The sequence below is a fragment of the Osmerus eperlanus genome, chromosome 3 (genome assembly GCF_963692335.1).
Source record: "Osmerus eperlanus chromosome 3, fOsmEpe2.1, whole genome shotgun sequence".
Lineage (NCBI taxonomy): Eukaryota > Metazoa > Chordata > Actinopteri > Osmeriformes > Osmeridae > Osmerus > Osmerus eperlanus.
The window spans coordinates 15,282,320-15,304,563 of record NC_085020.1 but is presented as its reverse complement, the minus strand read 5'-3'; the positions used below and the strand labels follow the sequence as shown (position 1 = coordinate 15,304,563).

The following is a 22,244-nucleotide window of genomic DNA, read 5'->3' as shown; positions in this document are numbered from 1 at the left end:
GACAAGTACCAGGACAAGGGAGAGAAGTGGGGCAAGGGAGAGGAGTTAGAATGTGTGGTGGTGCTCAGAGAAGGGCCAGAGCTAGGGTAACTGATGACATATTGTAAATGGCAGCTATATTGCATATTTGTTGCAACTTAAGCCTTTACTGCAGCAATTATGTTTCTGTCTTCTTTTTTTCAATACAGTAACCGTACATTCTATAAAGCTACTCTGAGATGGGTCATTCATTTTTTGTTCTGAATTTCTGCAACAAAAGAAACAAAATGCATGCATTTACTAAACCCAACAAAACAAAAATATAAAGAGGCTTCAAAAGAAACTGCATTGCAAAACACAATCTATGATCCATATACTGTGAGACCTGACACATACTGTATAATAGAATGCAGTTTCTGTTATTTCATCTGATGTTAGTGTTTTTTATGACACGTGCTATGATTGATTAAATGTTCCTGTTGACAGAGAACGTGTGTTAGTGTTTTGGTAGATATGGTGTATTGTTTAGTGTATTTTTGTGTTATGAAAATGAGTGAGTGTAGTTTACAATGTGTGATTTTAAGCGAGAAATTAATTAATTACTTAATTATGTTTTGCCAATTGTGTGTGGTAGGTGTGTTGGTGCATTAAGAGTTAAGGAAACTTGTTAGATGTATTGAAAAGATTGTCATAGCGATTGTAAAAAAAACTGTAAACTAGCCTTGCTTTGCCTTCAATTCAAATCAATTATGTTAACAGGGAACGTTGCCATCCAATAATAAGCGACTTATCACTGTATTTATAGGCCCAAAGTAGGCTTATTCCGCACACTAGGACTACACCACACAATGGCGTATTTATTGCTGCTGCAAAATTTTGCAGGTCGTTCCCTGAGGAGGGAACACATCCTCCTTGACCATACCGATTTATTTGCAGAGAGCGACGAGTAGGCTACCTGTTGGAACGCTTTAGGCTACCAAGAGCAGTCCTCATGGATATTTGTAACAGTCAACTGATTTCTATGTTTTTTTGCTTAAGAATTCAGATTAAAGTTAAACCATTTATTTTTCACTTCATCAGTTCTGCGCCCTTCTCCAGATACAGCGTTCACTGCATGGGTAATTGCATTCCATGCATCGGTTTTATTTACTGCTTTGTATCCACCGCTGACGCTACTAAATATGATGTGTCATTTGTCGCTAACTTCTTGCAGCTGTACCTCCACTTCAGAATTACAAAAGTTTTTCTGTCTTTTGTCGAGGCCTCCACCGTCTTTACCACGTCTTTTTGACATTTCTCTGAGTGTGCACACGGCCCTGCCATCTCATGCCCCTTTATGGGAATTAACGGGGCGTTTACCTATGCTAAATAGGAGCAACGGGGCACAAGCTTTCAACTTAAACTCAAACCTGCGAACAATTCTGCTGTTTAGGAACACGTCATGAATCACACGTAGACTTTTCTTAGGAACTTTCTTAAGAACAAATGTAAGAAATAACTTAGGAAGACATTGGTGAATGAGGCCCACTCATTCACCAACCATTTTCTATACAGTGACAATTTGTGAGGAATATACATTTTTCAATGGTTCGCAATGTTAGGAGGAATCCGCCATTGCTGCTTGCAGCTATATTTTTTTCCTTCTCCTTGCGCCCCAATATCTCAAAAAGTCCGCAATTTTTTTTCTTCTAATTTGGCACATTGATACTACATCCAAGTGGGTACCCCCACACCAAATATGGGCCACATCGGACCATAGGGGGCGCTACAGGCCACGCCCAAAAGTCAGATTTTCAAAGTGATGGCATTTCCACCCCATTGCTCCAATGCTTCTTCTTTTTCATGAGGAACAAAAAAGCCTCAAGGACCCATAAGGTCCGCCATGATGTATTTTCCTGTACAGTGATAATTTTGGAAAACCTTCAAAATCGACCTCCTCTTACAAAAAAGGTCAAATTGACTTGAAATTTTGTACAGATATGTATCATTGACGTATTTAAAAACGTTACTTAAGACAGTTGAATCAAATACAAAATGGCTGAAAGGGGTGTATGTAAATGTACACATTGCCTCAATATGTTTGTGTCACTAAATCAAATGTCATTTTGAATGATGGTTTTTCAAACCTAATAGGCTTTAAGGTGACATCACTCTGAAGTACCATAAACAATTTCACCTTGGTATTGAATTGCTCCACAGTGCGCGCAGATTCATGCTGCCCCTTGACACACGCGCGAGCTTGGCGAGACACACACATCCTTTCTGGAAATTGTGTGCTGACCAAGACCCCACCCTCACTCCTTGCTCCTGTTTCATTTTGCTTCCAATCGCAGCTCGCCATTACGAATATCAATTATTCTTCGGCGGCCATTGTTGTTTTCAACTGGAATCGCCTGATAGCCGTGTTGGAGGCAGCCACGTTCGGTAAGTCATATCACCTATTTTTACACATTTTAAGCTAGAATCAATGATTGGGTTTGTGAGCGTACACTACTCTTGAATTATGGTGAAGGTTTGAGCACTTTTAGACTTTTAAATCGTGAGTTTGAAGTGACGGAAACCGAACTCGAAAAGTAGAGCTTTTTTCCTCTGTGTTTATAACTAATGTACACTCACGGTGTTCCGTTTTCAAGGGAAGGGAAACTGCTCTCTAAGCCTTGTTTTATCAGCTTACAAATGTCTACATTAAACAAAAACATATTAAAGTATGTTTTGAAGTATAATTTCATACAATTTGTTGTTTTAAAGTGACATGTTACAGTCTTGATTACGTGATGGTTTCATGCTAGAATCATCGCAGGAAAATTGACTGTCATAACGCGTCTTTTTGAGTGAAACCAATATAAATGTTATTATGTATTGAATTACGTCAAACTGATCTTATTTTATTTAATGCCAATGTATTCCTTTACAATTATTATCAAAACTACCCAATAAGACAATTTATTATAAAAACAATTACCTCAGGAAACCTTAACTGTCATGTTGCGTCTTATGCAGCCGCAAGTAGGACGTGATATTTCTCTTACTTCAAATACAATTATTGAACAGTTATTACTGATGCTATAGTCAACCTTATTTAATATATTATGATAGGCTATAGAAAACAGGTAAAATAGGGTCTAATATGTGGCACTCCCTTTGACTCCAGTGGTGGCACTCCTGCTTTGTCAGGAAGGGGTTCAAATCCCTGTGGTGTCTTTTGCCTTTGTTAGACTTAGCATGATCAATAACAGCTACTGTATTGTAGCCTAACCATGTCGCACCAGCAAAAATATATATAATATCTAAAAGAACTCGAGCTTCATCTATTATGCCACAAATGATAATGCAAGTTTAACAGGCAGCTGCACTGCTCGTCGTAATCATACACACATCTAATGCAACTGTAATTAGTCGCGCTTGTGAATCGCTGGTCTCAGTTCGATCTCGCTTCGAACTGAGACCAGCGATTCACAAGTACGACTAATTACAGTACCGGATACGCCAACAAAAATCTAATTATTGTACAGTACTGTAGTTCTAAACTAAATAAGCACATTCTCAGATTGCTCTCCTGCCTGTGTCCCTTGTCAGGACATGTGAAGCACTAGGTCTGGTCCCCTGGTGTTCTCCACCACCCTCCACACGTGTGTTCACTGTGTGAGATAGTCCTAAATAAAGGATTGTCGTTTTCTTTGTCTATTTCTACAGCTATGGCTTCAAAAGAACCAAAGAGGTGGAGGACCTACACCCCTCAGGAGATGGAGGAAAGGGTGGCAGAGGTGAGGGAGGGGAGGAGTGTGAGGAAAGTGGCCAAGAAATTTGGCATGCCTGCCACAACCCTCCAGGATTGGGTGACTGGGAAGTACAGCCATGGGCCCCACACCAACCTGGCCATCACTCCAGAGGAGGAAGAGGAGCTCATCCGGTATGCTCTGTGGATGGCAGACCATGGGTGGCCATTGAGCCGGGCCACCATAAAGGTCTACGAGCTGGAGATTGTCAGAGCCTCAGGGAGGGCATCTCTAGTCAATCTGGAGCGGGGCCTGAGTGACAACTGGTGGTCACGGTTCCGGGCTCACCACCCGGAGCTCTCTACCAGGATCCCCAGCAACATCGACAGGGCCAGGGTATTTGCGGCCACCGAAGAAGCCATTGATGGCTTTTTTGATCTTTATGAGCCTATCTTCAACCAGCATGGCTTCCACACAAAACCTCATCTGGTTTAATGCTGATGAGACCGGGTTTGGGGACAAACCAAAGTCGAGGGAGCGGGTGCTGGCGCCCAAAGGCAAAAGGCACATCTACCGGCAGCAGGTGACAACACGGGAGCACATCACTGTGCACAGTTGCATAAGTGCTGCAGGGGCAGACATACCCCCCTTTATCATCTTCACTGGCTGCCTCCCGAGTGCTCCATATTCCCTGGAAGGCCCCCCTGGTGCCATCTATGGCAGGTCAGAAAAGGGCTATATGGACAGTGGCCTGTTGCTGAAGTGGTTAGGCCACTTTATAAAACATGCCCCCCCAGAGAGGCCTCTGTTACTTGTGGTGGACCAGGCGGAACCCCACAAGAACAGGGAAGCCATCCGCTACTGCAGGGAGAACATGGTGGTGGTTGTGTGCCTCCCTGCGCACACCACTCACGTCATGCAGCCACTGGATGTGGGGGTGTTTGGTCCTCTAAAGAGGATATTTGACAGCTGCAAAGTTATTTATGCATTTAGCAGATAGCAAAACATATGAAGGATGTTAACTTTTACAATGCAAATTTTTTTTTCAATCAATAATTTGCAGTGGCCCGATCGGGACAGTGAGTTTCTAGTTTAACTGTCCCAACGTTACTTTTTACTGGCCCCCGGGCCATCGGTATTGTCGAGCCCTGCATATGGATCAGCGTTCTCGAAGCGCCTCCTGTAAGTACTTGTTCTTATGCAGGGAAGCTAATGGTCCTAATATATTTCTAAACACAACATCTCACAATTCTATACTGGTATTTATGTGTAGGACACATATGTAGTTATGCTAGTTTAAGACCACAATAGCTATGGAATAAGAGTGAATGCAATTATGGACGGGGCGGGTTTGTCCACATAAGTTTTTCCATTGTGTCCATTTCAAAACACCTTGTAATTCTAACGCTGAGAAGTAGCATAGCCTAAGGAATAACTTGTCCCACTACAATTAATGGACAAGGCGCAGGCATACTGAGGCAAGTTGTCTGCCGAGTTGAGTTATACATCATGTGTCAAGTTAAATTCCACCTACCAGACAATCAGAAACACCAGCACGGCCCGCCCGTCTCCCGGATTTCAGTACCCAAATATTGATGGGTAGCCGATGGTAATCTCAAGCCAAACCTTTAAGAAATATTGAGAACCCTGCGACGGACACCAACTTTCCACCAGCTTTAATTTCGACACTCATATTCATACTCATATGGGGAGTCAGGTGGCTGAGCGGTTAAGGAATCGGGCTAGTAATCTGAAGGTTGCCAGTTCGATTCCCGACCGTGCAAATGACGTTGTGCAAGGCACTTCACCCTACTTGCTTCAGGGGGAATGTCCCTGTACTTACTGTAAGTCCCTCTGGATAAGAGCGTCTGCTAAATGACTAAATAAAATAAATAAATAATATTCAAGGTAAGGGGTAACCTCTAGAATCACAGGAGCTTCCACTGTGTGCCCATAAAGTATCCCTGTGTGCTAGCGAATAACTGATACACCCACACAAATATAAGATCCTATTCCAACTTTCTTGCGATGAAATAAAATGTAATTTTCTGCCTTTCAGAAGCAAAAGCATATCTAAGTGACTTATTTGATTATTAAAATAATGGGCAATTAGAATGGTCCATTGTAATATAAATACTTACGGTAATTTAAATGGATAGTATATACTGATATAATAATGATATAAGTTTCTTATATGTGTTGTAACAAGTGTCTTTAAATGTTTTATCGTTGTGGTTGTCAGTTAAACATGTTTCCATCTGTTGGACCCCTGGTGGAAAGAAGCAAAAGTTACACCATGAGTTAAATAATATCGCAAAACGGAACACCGTGAGCTAGTCATGATGTTCCGAAGATTGCCGGATGTCGCAGTTTTTTTATATTTTGACGTATATTATTGGTTCAACATCATGTCAATCATAGCTCAGAAAGTTGCCAAGCGTTTTCCGGCAACTATGATGCTATCAGATTAGCTGTAGCCTTATTTTTGACCGTTGCAGCCTCATTTAAAGTCGCTATACGTCCGAGTTTGTACGGAACACCGTGAGTGTACAGTAGTGAATCATTTAGCATCTCTGCGAATTCTTCACCAAGAAGGTTGAGGGGGTAGCCTACATTGTATTGACGTTAGCCTCAGAGTCAGACTCGACTTGCTCACTGGCAGTTTGTAAACAATTTTGTATTTCACTCAATTCTACTGCAAAAACGTCAGGGAGGACTTTTTTTTGTAGACAAGAGCCTGCTAAAGATAGCCAGTATCTCGGATGGATTTTTCAAGGCGAGCCTGTTTCATTTTCCCTGAGAAAGCGACCTATGTTAGCCAGGCTAGTTTTGCCAATTTCACTAGGTCAGGCTATTTAAAGGTCTCTGACAGTCAGAATCACTGTTTACAGGCAAAGGTCGAGCTGGTCTTTGGTCAGATGTGTATATATTGACCAGTTTAGAGCTAAATACACTTGCCAGAGCCTGAAATCGAACCCGTGTTTTGAGTGACTTTGCATGGGTCTCCATCAGGTCAACACATTTGGATCAATCACATTTGAACTAGTGCTACTGCATTTCACAGTCAACAATGTAGTTTATATCAAGTGTAGATGGAAAAAGCTTCATTTTTTACTACTGACATGAACCCTTTCTTCACTTTGACAGGTCTGGAGGGTCATGCAGAGGCTTGCTCAACAGAGTGCAACAGAGCATGCTGAGAGCAACAACAGAGGATGCTGAGTGTAACAGAGGATGCAACAGAGGATGCTGAGAGCAACACAGACCCCTTGCTGGACTACCCCTCTCTAGCTGGACAGCGTGTCTTCAGCCCTGACCCCAAGACGGCTTCATCCAGCTGGCCTGCCCCTGCCTGCCAGCCCTCCAGAGACAGTCACCCGCAACACAGACCCCTTGCTGGACTTCCCCTCTCTAGCTGGACAGCTTCTCTTCAGCCATGACCCCAAGACAGCTTCATCCAGCTGGCCTGCCCTGCCTGCCTGCCCTGCCTGCAAGCCCTGCCTGCACGCCCTCCAGGTACAGACAGTCACCCCACAGACTACTGTGTCTACTGGCTCTGCAGACTGGACGGACAGACGGACATTGATGAAAAAGGACAAACCAACATTTTTTACCTTGACGAAAGTCTAAATGTTTAATCCTTTCCATGTCCCAGCATGCCAAGCTGCTAACTTTGAGTGTCTTAACCCTTGTGTTATCTTCGGGTCGTTCTGACCCATCAGTCATTGTGACCCACCGTCGTATTGCGACAACTTTACCGCATACAAAAACAAAGTGAAGCATTTTCTTTTAACCGTTGGGCTGTCTCAGACCCCCCACATTGCGAAGGTTAAAAGAAAATTATTTTTATTTGTTTTTGTATTGGGTAAAATTGGGTAAACACAACGATGGTTCGTTATGAACCTTTGGGTCATGTGACCCGAAGGCAGCACGAGGGTTAAGTGATAAAACCAGTTCAAGTGATAGACTTTTGACCTGAATCCAATGATTATTCATCTGAATAAAAAACACAAGAGAATTACTGCTTCTTGGATGATTTGTTCTCCACATCAGTACATCTCACACATTTACCTTTGTTTCCATGGGATTCATGGAATTGTTAGTTTCTGCTCCACCATTTCCACCATAGTGTAATAATAAATATAATTTAGGACAGCAATTACATTTTTGTGTTATCCTTTCGCATGACACACATTTAATCAACGTTCATAAACTCAACCGATTGTCATTTTACCATACTGTTCATTTTGAACAGACATCAGTGTTTACTTGGAAAGATTACTGTATATTTCCACTTTTGATTTGTATTTCCATCGTAAGTCTGGTCTTTAATTTCATTTGGAAGTGGTATTAAAAGGTCTTAAAGATCCTGTAAAGTGGACCTGGAAACGAGTTTTAAGTTCGCCACACCACAGAATAATGTGTTATTAACTACCCATCCAAATTCGAATTAAAAAATAACACCGACAAGTATGTTAAATTAGGCTTTGAAATCGTGAAAAAATCAGCAGTCTTCTCTTCTTGAGACTGGGGGGGCGTGTCGCCTGAAGGAGCTGAAGCTCCGCCCCTCGCTGCCTAGTGCCTCCGACCCAGATAATGGACGCTATGTCAAGCCAAACAAAACCGTATAGAATTAGAATGTATTTGTTCAATGAGTGAAACATACAGATGCATATAAATGAAATGTTCCCCTGAGCTGTAACAGTAAAAATGGACACCAGAGACAGCAGACAGTGAGCTCTCTAACTAGGCTACTTCTCACACATTAGCTACCATTTCACCAAAATACCATCATTCTACACCGAGTAGCCTAATATCAATTTAGCGGTTTGCACTAACTCATAGCAGAGATACCTCTGGAAAAGTTATCTAGTATAATTATAACAAGCACACAGAACTGAGTGATGAACTGCTGGTGGCGGTGGATGGTCCAGGTGCGACCAGGGAAGATGCAGTTGCGGGTGGTGGGAGACATCCTGAAGCTAGCTAGCTAGCCGATGTAAGCTACAATAACAGTACAGCAGGAGGAGCCATTCAGTGATCTGACGTAGATGGGGCGAAATGACGTAGATAGGGCATTTTTTGGCTCCGCCCATTAAAACCTGATCTGAAAACGGAAGAGAAACTGTTCTTCGGTCTTACTCCACATTTCAGTGTGACAGTTTTAGCGCTTTGCACATGCTTTCAGGAACTCATTTCACACGTATATAATGTACTTAGATGCAAAACATGGAATTTACTTTACAGGATCTTTAAATGTTACTTGTTTATACCTGTAGATACCCTGTGAAGCCCCCACCCCCCACTCCAGAGACAGTTGGTGACAGAGAGGTGCAGACATTAAGTTAAACATAGTCATGCCTTAAGAGTAGGGTAAAAAACAGACTAAATGTGTAAATGGATGTTGAAACTCAGTTCTCTGAGTTGGTGCATGTCAGTTTAGGCAAAGGTAGCCTTTTAAACCTCTAGGTTTAAAAATAATTCAGATTTGATTGGAACTCTCTCTTTTATACATTTATAGTTGGATTTGACATTTAACAGACATTTAATTCATTTAACAAGTTGTTTAACTCAAACAACCATAACACAGTACATGGTATACAAAGCTGCAGTCAGATTTGGGGAAATTTTAACTTAATTGACTTTTAATGTTCCCGCCATCCCCCCTATCTGAATAAAGTTCGACTGATCTGATTTGTTGATTTCTGTTGCCAAGAAAACCAGTTTAGCCAAGCTAACTAACATTGTTTTTAGCTAGCTTGCATTACCATTCAATCGCAAACAAAACATTAATAAAACTAGAGAGGGTACAATTTCTGGGAAAATTGTAGGGTGTGCTCGCTTGCGTCAGTTGCAGGTGGGTCCGTCCCCTTAAGTTTTTTCCCATCTAGTGATATTTTCAATCATTTAGCCTACTCAAGAACCCCCTTTGAAACAAGCGAACCCCCTTTGAAACAAGCTACTGTAACAACGTTGTCACCGGCAGTATTTCAGATGGAATCGCGATTCAAACAGTACTGCTAACTGAAAATATGCCCCCAAAAACGTAAATAAGCTTTACATCTATTTAGGGAGAAATGGCTAATTCAAAAGAAGGCTAGCCAAACTTCACTGAGTGAGGGGATTGTTTGAAAGCGCTGGAAATGAGAACGTTTGTTTTGACATAAAGTTTAGGCTGTGGCACTGAAGCCAGCGACGCACCACACAAGCTTGAGTTTAAACTTTACATACATTCTTTAATGTGACATTACTTAGCGTACATGCAAGTCTTGATTTGCTTAAATGTACATGTATGATGCTGCTAATAGTAGTACACCACGGCAAGATACCATACTCGCTGTGCAACAGCACATCAATCCATGCGTCGTTGCTAACGTGTGCTGACGTGGTGACGTAGCTAGCACTGAGTACCCTTCGTTGACTAAAGGCACTTTTTGCCACAAAAACTTTGTAACCTCCTAAACCGTGCAACGGAACGTAAATAAAAATACAAGCAACGCAATCGAGACCAAGACGAACATTTTGACAGAGGCGTTGTCTATGTAGTCCAAATATTGACTGATCCTTAGGGGGGCGAAAATAAACAATAACTAGAGAGGGTACAATTTCTGGGGAAATTGTAGGGTGTGCTTGCTTGCGTCGGTTGCACAGGGGTCCGTTTTTGAATGACATTTTTACAACTGATATTTCTGTATATGTTATATAAAAATGCATACTTATTATTTATAAAGATTACATAGATTTAAAAGCATTTTTTTTTGCTGCTCATTTACAACTGAAAATACGAGTGAAGTGTAGAATGAAATAGATGTCTTCTCATTTCCCCTGCAAGAGGCAGCCTCATCGTCGAATCAAAACTAATAAATTTGGCAGACCGGTGTAAAAATTGACCTAATCTCTATGATTTAAACGTCATTTAAAGTTTTTCCCTTCTCATGATATTTTCAGGCATTTAGCCTACTCATTGCATTCATTCATTAATAAAGAACCCCCTTTGAAGATTATTCTACGACGTTACCCGGCAGTAGAAGATGGAATCGCGATTCAAACAGTACCATCTGCTAACTTAAAATATGCCCCCAAAACGTAAATAAGGTTGACATTTATTTAGTGGAAAATCGCTCATTTATAAAAAGCTCACTGGTAGCGATCATTGTCAGTAACAACGCAAAATGCGATATAGCCCTGTGTGGAGAAGCTGCCCCGGTAAATTGTACTACTACGGTACAGTACTAGACTACTGCTGTGTTCGTCTTGGTACTGTAGCGATTGCGTTGGTTGAATTGGATTTAACGTTCCGTTGTATGGTTTAAGCTGAAATTATTTTCATGAACAGATTGACAACGTTTAGGCTGTGGCAATGAAGTTCAGGTTAGTAGTTAGATAGACTTTTGATTTAAGTAAGGGGAGTGCCGAACATGTTCTGTCGCCGTTTGACTTCCTAAACAGCTGTGTAAGTTAGATGTTTTTGTCGTGTGTCTCGCGTAAGCTACAGCGTTGCAGTGAGCTACACTGGTTTGAAACCACAGGTAATGGTAATTTCACCAACAAATCGTTTACTAATGTCAGAATAAATCCTACAACGAAAATGTATATGTGAGGAATGTTTATTTTAACGATTGAAAACAGATAACGCTACATCATAGACCACTGTAGTATGTGTTGCCGGGCAACACAGGCTAATGTCATGATGCTAATACTTCAGTGAAATAGTAGACTACTGTTTCCGAAAGTAGATGTACTTCCTTAATAATATCAGCTTATACTGTACATTACACATCACAATTGTGTGTCATATCACAAAGTAAAATGAGTAAATAGTTATCACCCTGGCCTCTTTGCTTTTGGCGTTTCTGCAGCTGCCTTGCAGTAAAGCTATAGTTAGCCTAGCTATCCCCCAAGTTAACAGATGCGAAACGAATGTTCTGCCAAAGGTAGTCACGCGTGTTTTCGTGACGTTAGTGACGTAGTGACGTTAGTAACGTCAGTGACTGTGGCTAGCAAATTAGCCACCGTTAGCTTCACTTTTCGCCACAAAAACGTAACTTCAGCCTAAACCATGCAACGGAACGTAAATTCCAATAGAAGCAACTCAATCGCTACCAAGACGAAACTTTTGACACCTACGTTGTCTATGTAGGCCAAATATTGACTGAGTTTTAGGGGGGCAAAAAGAAATAAAAATAATAATAATAATAATATATATGTGAGAGAACAAAGGTTGTGCTATCGCCGAAGGCTTGAGCACACCCAATAAATATAAATGTGAGAGAACAATGGTTGTTGTGCACACCCAAATAGCTTGCTAATCGGGCAGAACTTGTTAATACAGGAGACTCCGAGACCTTAGCGCATCACTAGCATCTCGTCATATCACGCAGTCGGCACCTTTTTAGCAGCGTGGGTTATTACCCAATTTCACTCAAATGGGTGGTACTTTAACATGCATTGAACCTTATGTTCACCAATGATTCAATTACTGCTAGCATCAGAGTTTGTTTTCCAAACAGCTTGCTAATCGGGCAGAACTGGTTCATGCAGGAGACTCCGAGACCTTAGCGCGTCACTATTATCTCGTCATATCACGCAGTCGGAGCACAGCTAGATAATCAGCGTCCATCCCTTGGGTACCCAGCATACAGTGCGGCATGTCAAAAAACGCTCGTTCAGTTTTATGTTTGTGATGTTATTGTTTGGTAGTTAATATAATTTTGTTGGTCACATTGATTTTGCATGTTGTGTAGTTTAATGGGACCAGAGTGTCGGCTGCTCTACTATCACAAGCTATTCTCGCTAACAGCTGAACGTGAGTTCTGCCTAGCCCAGTAGCCCACATGACTGTTGTTAATTGTGCATTGACTGAGATTCTGGAAAGAGATTCAAGAAAAGCTTCAATATCCGTGGTTATCAAGCCATCTTCGGGAAAGTTTGAAAACAGTGTCACGGTTAAAATGTGTCGATTGTGGGAGGCATGTGTTTGGGCTACTTCTAAACCTCATGCGGCCTCCGCATTTCTGCCTTGGCGTGACCTGCGCTGGGAGAGAGGGAAACAGCATGGATGGGGATAGTGTGCGAGCAGATGTGTCTTTATATAGGGTGACATGTAATAAGAAATGACTGATGGTTTTTCAAACCGTATTGGCTTCAAGATGACATTCTGAAGTACCATGGTACTGATGAACTATTTAGTTAAACAGGGAATCAGGTACAGCACAGTAGCTGTCTAGCTGCACAATCATAATGGTAACACTGTTTCATTTTGAGGGGATTACTACACCAGAAGAGCCAGATTTAGAGCCAGATTTAGGTCTGGCTCTTTTTTAATTTAGATTAGACTGTAGATAATCCCGCTTCATCTAGACAGCGCATCTGATTTCTGGCATCATGTGTGTAGAATGCAGAATTTCACCTTGATATGTCAAAAGATTTATAATTAATTTGAATTATAGATGCTTAAACTTTGGCTGAATCTAACAATGCTTGCCACAGGAGAAATGGCTTACTTACTTTTTTTATACAGTAACTGACCACCGTATTCCACAACATTGAGAATAGATCAATGGGCTGAGATGGTATACTGTTAAGTGCAATGTCATAGGTTCAAATCCAGCCACAGACATTGGGCCTGTCACAAGTTTGATTATTGTTGTCCTTGGGCAAGGCACTTCACCCTACTTGCCTCAGGGGAATGTTCCTTACTGTAAGTCGCTCTGGATAAGAGGGTCTGCTAAATGACTAAATGTAAATGTAGATCCTGCAAAGTTTTTAGAGCAGTCATTGTGTGTCTCTCACCAGCTGTGAACTCCTGCTCTGTTATTTTTTTCTCTCGCTTGGCGTTGTCCTTCAGGGCACAAGCATGACAATATGAGGATAGGACCTCATAGTCTATCACCAGTCCTGAAAGGAGGTCAATGCACACACCAATTCCATAGTGAGAGGGTGAAGCCTCTTTTCTCCCAGGTGCCGTCAAAAGACACGCTGGTGTTTATGACTGCATCTGCATCCTCCCTGAGCAACTCTGCCACCTCTGGGTCAACATCTGCGTAAGTCTACCTGATCTGCTCCCTGTTCCTGTGCAGTGACTCCAACCCTCTCTCAATTTCTGCCACTAAAATGAAATGTACAGTGTATCACAAACTGTTCACCTGGTTAAGTTTTGTTGATACAGGACACATTTATTTTTCCTTTAGTGGCAGAAGCATGACACACAATAAGAATAACCTCTCTCCCTCCCTTTCGTTGTAAGCTGCCTCCATGTCCTATCCAAAGCACATATTTATTGTGTGTTATGTTTCTGCCACTAAAGGAAAAAGAAATGTGTATTGGTAGGCTACATTATTTAAATATCTTTGTTCACTTTGACATCGAAAGGAAAAGTCTGTCCTATAAAAGTAAAACTGACCACAAAATACTGAATGAAATATTACTTTATTATTTTGTAACGCAGAGAAATGGAGGCTACAGTGGAGCCAGCAGTAATATAGGGGAGGGGGGGGGAGAAGAAACACAACAATGCCAGTCTTCCTTCGTTTTTGAAGTTTTCAATAGTGCCACCAATTTTACAGCTAGAGTGAAAGAGATGCATTTCTTGTTACCTCATAGCTTAAAGTTTTCTTTATTTCAACCCTGTTTCCATACCTGTCACTCTCTTGTCATGTCTCTGAAAGGGATTCCTGCACTTCATCTGAAAACACTTTAACTATTTTCTTCAGAGCAGCATACCCCATCCCTAACTCATGCGCTAAGAGCACCATTCGCACACACATCAAACGCGACGTTGTTCCTGGTTCCGTCTTGAAGAGGCGTAGATGTGTACACACTTTTGCGGTACCTCTCTCTTTCACACAGACAGGACTCAAGTAGCAAACTGATGCAGAACCCATGATTCTGCGGATCTATGTTTATTTTAAGGCCTGTCCCTGCGCAATTAGGACAGATTAACCCACTGACCAGTTCATTCAAACGCGCTTCATGAACACACAGCCACTGCTGTGTGGAGCGTTGGTCACCCTCGCTATCTTCTAACTTTCTGAATGACAATTTACATTTGGATGCACTTTGTGAAGGAATTTCATTATCTGTTTCATTAGTTGGTCTCTTGTGTCTTCTTGCTAGTGATAATTGTTGTCGTCTTTTCGGAGAGGGTTTTGTCCCCGCTGATTTCAGCATTTTTATATTTAAAGGTCCCACTAAAACAGGGGTGGGGAACCTTTTTTCTGCCAAGGGCCATTTGGATATTTATAAAATCATTCGGGGGCCGTACAGAATTATCAACTTAAAAATGTGCCTGCTATATTTGGTCAAACATTTAATTAACTCACCCCTAATGTGATGGCTGGAACTGCTTCTCTCTGGTGAGGTTTGTGATGTTAGCTGGCACGGATGCAGCCTGCTTTGACTAGGGGTGCATCGAACATTTCATGGGGGGTATCATGATTACGGAAAGGGATCGTATTATTTTTTATATTGCTACCATTTTTGAGACTGCTTATCGATCTGAGTGTTAATCAGGCGCGGAGCCATACGTTGTAAATATTCGGGGCTTAGCCCAAACCAACAACGTATTCTGGGTTTGATTTGCTAGAAAGGAATTCCACAGTTAATGCTCGCACGCAAGCGAATTTTTTTGGTACATTGGTACGCAACGCTGCGCGCCTCCACGGTCCTCTTCCACATATTAAAATAGTGCTGCTGCCAACGAATAATGCACCTAATAATATGGTTCCTGCAGTGCCATGGCGGGCCGGACCAAATTATTTCGCGGGCCGTTCCCCACCCCTGCGCTAAAAGCTAAACAAGGAAGTGTCAGAACACGTCACGTGATGCATCTGAACGAATCACGTTGTCAGAAATGGACACCAGCCAATGGGATTTCGTTTTGAGGTCTAAACCCTCCTTTGTACTTTCACGATTGGTTGTTGATACAAAGGAAATGACCATGTTTGGATCCGATAATACTGTGCAGGAGAAAGAGAGCTTTACAACAATACCATTGATGACATGGTGCAGACAACAGTCGCCGTACTGTACGTTGCGTTAGAATGGTAACTTTTGTTGAATTTGTGAGAAATCTACGGATGCAAAGAGACAAAGTGTACTAAAATAAACACCTAAATGTGTATTTTGGATGTTTACTTTTAATTAGTTTGAAAATAGCCAAAGATCTCAAAATTGACCAGTCCATGATAAAACAATATTTTTGCCTTCCGTGTCTGGCGTTAAATGACAGTTTGTCTAAATTTGTTTTGGGGTTTGGGATGTATATGTACGTTTACCAGCATTTTGCCACAAACTTTAAGAACTCCATGAAGCACGTTGAATCCAATCTTTCTAATTCTTACAAATTATGTTCAAGATTTATATTTTTGAGCTCTGCAAATCAACTCTAAATCATCTGCGGATATCCCTTAATGTCTACACAAGGTATGTTCTTTGTTTGAATGTCTACCACAACTTATAGAACAAATTGTGTCTGGTGAAGTACAGTGCATCCCAAAATAATTCACAGCGGTTAACTTTTTCCACATTTTGTTGTTACAGCCTTATTCCAAAATTGATTCAATATTTTTTTTCTCTCAAAATTCTACACGCAATACCACATAATGACATCACATATTTTTTATAGATTTGCAAAAATTAAGAATGAAAATATAACGTCATAAGTATTCACAGCCTTTTCCAATACTTTGTTGAAGCAGCTTTGGCAGCAATTACAGCCTCAAGTCTTTTTGAGTATGATGCTACAGGCCTGGGACACCTATTTTTGGGCAGTTTCTCCCATTCTTCTTTGCAGGACCTCTCAAGCTCCATCAGGATGGATGGGGAGCGTCGGTGCACAGCCATTTTCAGATCTCTCCAGAGATGTTCAATCGGGTTCAAGTCTGGGCTGTGGCTGGGCCACTCAAGGACATTCACAGAGTTGTCCCAAAGCCACTCATTTGTAGTCTTTGCTGTGTGCTTAGGGTGGTGGTCCTGTTGGAAGATGAACCAACAAAAGACTACCCCAGTCTGAGGTACAGAGCTATCTGGAGCAGGTTTTCATCAAGGATGTCTCTGTACATTCATCTGCATTCATCTTTCCCTCAATACTGAATAGTCTCCCAGTTCCTGCTGCTGAAAAAGATCCCCACAGCATGATGCTGCCACCACCATGCTTCACTGTAGGGCCAGGTGATGAGCTGTGCCTGGTTTACTCCAGACATGACGCTTGGCATTCAGGCCAAAGAGTTCAATCTTTGTTTCATCAGACCAGATAATTTTGTTTCTCATGGTCAGAGAGTCCTTCAGGTGCCTATTGTCAAACTCCAGGTGGGCTGTCATGTGCATTTTACTGATATGAGGAGTGGCTTCCGTCTGGCCACTCTACCACACAGGCCTGATTGGTGGGAGTGCTGCAGAGATGGTTGTCCTTCTGGAAGGTTCTCCTTTCTTCACAGAGCAATGCTGGAGCTCTGTCAGTGACCATCGGGTTCTTGGTCACTTCCCTGACTAAGGCCCTTCTCCCCCAATTCCTCAGTTTGGCCGGGCGGCCAACTCTAGGAAGAGTCCTGGTGGTTCCAATCTTCTTCCATTTACGGATGATGGAGGCCAACAGGCTCATTGGGACCTTTAATGCTGCAGACATTTTTCTGTACCCTTCTGTGCCTCGATACAATCCTGTCTTGGAGGTCTACAGACAATTCCTTGAACTTCATGGCTTGGTTGTGCTCTGACATGCACTGTCAACTGTGGGACCTTATATAGACAAGTGTGTGTCTTTCCAAATAATTTCCAATCGACTGAATTTACCACAGGTGGACTCCAATCATGTTGTAGAAACATCTCAAGGATGATCAGTGGAAACAGGATGCACCTGAGCTCAATTTTATTGAGTGTCATGGCAAAGACTGTGAATACAAATAATAATTAAAAAAAATCCATTCCATTTTGGAATATAGCTGTAACATAACGTGGGAAAAGTGAAGCGCTGTAAATTATTGTATTCTATTATTGTACTGTATTTTCTAAAGCAAACCCTTTGAAGCTTCCTTGTAGAAATAAAAGGCCATTGCATGCAGAGTGGAGAGGTCCCCCACTCCATTGTCCTTTTGTGTGGCTATTTGGTGGTGTGGTGACTCTGCTACAACGTGTACAAGAGAAAAGGGCGATATTTGGGAGGATGAGCAGCACTGCTCTCATCCACCACTTTTCCTCCCGACACACAAAATCTGTGGCACCTAATCAGTGGTAGACTCTGCGGAATCTACGCAAACGCACCTGATGTAGCATGAAAAACATCAAAGGCACAGAGTTTAACCATTAGACGGCTGCATGACCCATGTACAGCAGCATGGTTGTGCCCTCACCTGTAAAACGTCTAGCCTCCCCTTCCAAGCGAGCCACAGCATGTGGAAAATATTTCAATTGACCTGAGGCAAGTAAACATGTGTCTTGCACAGCCATTTGTGTTCTGCATCTCATTCATTAAAAAGGCTAACTGATATATTATTTTGGCTAGCCGCTAGCTGGAAGTTTGTTGGCGGCAAATTCTAGTGCAGTGTGCATTCTTGCAAGATACCAAACCGCTCATCCAACTTCAGTTGAAACTCCTTGGATCCTGAGCTATACACCTGCCAGATTTCAAATCCAAACAGTGCCCGGTTCTCTAGATAGACGAGCCACACACACACAGACAAACCCACCTCAGCCTGTTTAAGTGCGAATGGTGATCCCTCTGTCTTCAGGTTCTGCAGAATCCCTTCCACACTGCTAGAGTTGAAAAGTCTGCGCTCAGAAAGAGGAGAGAAGACATTGGTAAGCTAAAGCATTGTACAGTGTACTCTACGTTTTGGGATAGTACACTCTAAATTGTCATGTTTGCTGGACACAAGGCATTTGAAAATATGATTAAAAGGTGAATATGAGGTCAAAGTACCCCTTGTGTCACATTTGATTTATGTCTGTGCAACATATTGCACCAACTAAGAATAACAGCACTAATAAAGATATGGTGCAGGAAAGGCAACATCTTTCACAGAACAGTTCATACATTTACCTATTTGCTCAACATAGAGAATGTCAAGTAGACCTAAGGTCAATTTATTTAGTAAGTCCATCTTAGGCAACACAGTCCATCTGATCTGGAAAACAACACTGTAATCTCACTACTCTGGATTGTAGATATCTTATTGAATTGAAGCTTGTGACTGATACATGACTTTGAAGTGGTGATTCTAAAGGAGGTGTTGAGGGTTGAAGACTGTAGGGTACTTGAAGGACTTACCTATCAATCACATCTGTGTGCTGTTGAAGGACAAATCCATTTTCTGCATCGAGAATGCTCTGGGAAGGCCAAATATCTCATTAATGCCTTGATATTACACATATCCATGATCAAACCTTTTAACATTTACATTTAGTCATTTAGCAGACGCTCTTATCCAGAGCAACTTACAGTAAGTACAGGGACATTCCCCCTGAGGAAAGTAGGGTGTGTCCTTGCCCAAGGACACAACGTCATTTTGCACGGCCGGGAATCGAACTGGCAACCTTCAGATTACTAGCCCGATTCCCTAACCGCTCAGCCACTTGACTTTTAGAAATGAAAGATTCTTTTTCCAATTTTGTTTTACCTGTTTCTGGTAGGAATCTAGTATTCTAGAAACATCTGCATTGGAGGGAGACCTCAACTCAACCAGGTCCTTCTCAAGGGCTGCAATCTAGGGCGAAAAAGATAATAGGAAGTCAGTTTGGATATTGCTTAACACTGAGACTGACAGAGAAAGACTAGATAATTATGGTAAAATAGGTGTGCAATTTATATACTTCCCCCCTCAATTGTAGAGATTTATTAGTGAGTGGTTTGAATTTACCTTCTGAGACTTCACAAAGTGAGTGGCCACCCCTGCTCTCTGCACATCAAGTCCTTTTAGACGAAAACCCGTCAAGGCAAGGAACAGACCTAGCTTGCCTTGCAACCTCGGCAGGAAGTAGCCACCTCCAACATCAGGAAACAGCCCTGACAAGTCAAGACACACCAAGAGTTCAGTAAACTACTGTTGGACTAAAAGTCCAAATCCTTTATGGGATTCAATTGATTGATTAGAGTCCATAAGAAGAAAGATGACCACATATATCCATGTTTTCCAGGTAAAAACGTTTTTGAATAAATGGGAGTGTTTTTCAATCCCCTAAGGAATGTACAAATACTGTACAGTATATACGTATATTATAGACATACCTATCATACCCTCTCTCTTGACCTGACTATTTCAAGAAGATATATTTGTGAATCCGTGTATTTTACAGTATGTGCGTGACCAGAGGCATCGTTAGACCCTTTTTACTGGGGCACGTGCCCCAGTATAAATCTGCTGTGCCCCAGTAAAATCAAAAGTTTGAGTTTTAACTATTTACTTTATTAGTCAGTGCATTCATTTAGATTGATAATCCCAGAAAAAATAAATGCAGTATCTCAATAAATGCTAGTAAAATCAAAGCAGTTTAACCGAAAACACAAACCGATGCCCGCAGAATTCCATGTCAGCGCGCTCTTCTGAGCTTGCCAAATAGCCACTGCAGCACACACACAGAAGTACAGGTGTCGGACTCTGCACACAAGTCAGAATTGAGGTTGGCTAAAGAAAGTTTCTAAATGATAGGCCTACCGATCATCGTAATATGACTAAAACATAAAAACAATATTACATGACGCTCCAAGGGCGTAACCATGGTTTAGACGTTGGGGGGTCCATTTTTTTTTTTTTTTTTTTGCTTACACATTTAGCTCGGTATCAAGTTAGCCTACTTACTGTCTGAAAAAAAACGCATATGATCGGCTGCTGGTCCAGTTTTCTCCGCTTTTTAAGTAACCTTAAATCCTCCATTAGCCTACCTCCTCTTCACCAAGTTAACTAACGTTACTTTCTAGTGTAGTCTCACATTCAAATTTCTCACTTGATCACCTGCATGTCCAGAGCATGTCCCTGTTTGGCTGCTTCAGCATTCCAAGTGCTGCTTCAGCATTCCAAGTATTGTTCTTTGAATCTTTATTGTTGGAATGCTGCTTCAGCATCTTCTTCTTCTTCTTCTTCTATTTCTTCCAAGACACCTTTCAGCGCCTTCAAATCTTCAGCTATTAAAACCGTTCAGCTATCAAAAAATTCAGCAGTTTCAGGCCATGGGTGCTATGACTTTTCAGCTTTGTACCTCTTATGCTTGAATTAATATAAATCAATATTCATAATATTTTTAACATGGGTTTCCAATGGAGTTTTCTTTCAAATCCTCTCAAACTTCTTTAAACTTCTTCAACTTCCAAATCCTTCTTCTTCCTCAATCTTTCAGCTAGAGCCACCATTTAAACTTTAAAATATTGACAAAACCCTAAACTATTTTTAAATAATTCAGCTTTTTGATATCTATTCAACTTTTTTCAATATCACTGATTATGTTTCATGACTTTTTCAAGCCGTTTCTGAGATTTACATGGGTGTTTACGTGAAACCCTAGAGTGCAGACTGAAACGCTTAGAGTGGAGGGCAGCTTCGGATGTCGTTGAAAAAATATTTCTAGTTTGCCAGCATTGCCACAATTTTCGCTCTTCATGCTTCGTTTTTGGATCAATAGATAGCTAATTTTGTGCTGGTCGTAGACAGTTGTCTGTTGAATCCAACAGACGTACACATTTGTTCAGAGCCCCACGAAAGCGAGACAAAGTCCAACTCTCGCCCCATAGAGACCAATGCAAATCTGGTGACAAAATCGTCAGAGAAAGCAAAAAGAACAAGATTTTGAAACTGCCGGTAGAGTCGTATTTCTGACCGCACAGAAATATAAAGGACATCTCTGGTTTCGGCAGAGTCTTGGGTCTCCTTACTTTTTGGATTGGACGTATAGTTTTGCGTCTAGGTCAACTTGTTTGAGGTGTGGATGCTAGGTAAATGTTCGTTTTTCTCTCTGCCTAGCTCGTTAGCCATCACAGCTGCGCCATCACCGTGGCAACCAAACAAACACGCACCAGGAAAGCAAAAGGAACACGTTTTCGAAACTGCAGGTAGAGTCGTATTTCTGACTGCACAGACATATAAAGAATATCTCTGGTTTCGGCAGAGTCTTGGGTCTCGGAAAATATCCTTATATTTTGGATTGGACGTACAGTTTTGCGTCTAGGTTATCTTGTTTGAGGTGTGGATTCTAGCTACATTTCTCTTATTCTCTGCCCTCAGCGCGTTAGCAATCATAGCTGCACCATCACCGTAACGACAGACACGCACCACTCAGTCTCTCACACAGGTGATTGGTACGTTTACTTGACCATGAGAAACCCGATTACTAGCAATTGTCGGTTTATGCCAATAATACGATTACTCCGTTTACATGTGTAATTAGTTATGCGATTACTCAATTAGCGCGTCTACATGATTCTTTTTATTAATCGTTGTACGCTCCACGGACAAAACTTGCACCATCATCCTTCAGCAACAAAGTGTCGCCGTGTCTTCCTGTATCGGCCCTACTGCTGTATGTTTCATTCAATCAACACATTGAATCCTACTAAGAAAGCCGAGT

The 22,244-nt window shown here is 41.6% G+C and overlaps 1 protein-coding gene across 1 annotated transcript in view; it reads right to left on the bottom strand.

Moving 5' to 3' along the window:
• The window catches only part of hibch (3-hydroxyisobutyryl-CoA hydrolase), a 114,701-nt gene that overhangs the window by 24,073 nt on the left and 68,384 nt on the right, over positions 1-22,244 (bottom strand). The window contains exons 8-11 of the mRNA XM_062457436.1: positions 19,547-19,692; positions 19,307-19,393; positions 18,958-19,016; positions 18,377-18,458 (exon numbers count right to left, since the gene is read on the bottom strand). Of these exons, the coding sequence (XP_062313420.1) occupies positions 18,377-18,458; positions 18,958-19,016; positions 19,307-19,393; positions 19,547-19,692 (374 nt within the window). The remainder of the gene's footprint in view (positions 1-18,376; positions 18,459-18,957; positions 19,017-19,306; positions 19,394-19,546; positions 19,693-22,244) is intronic.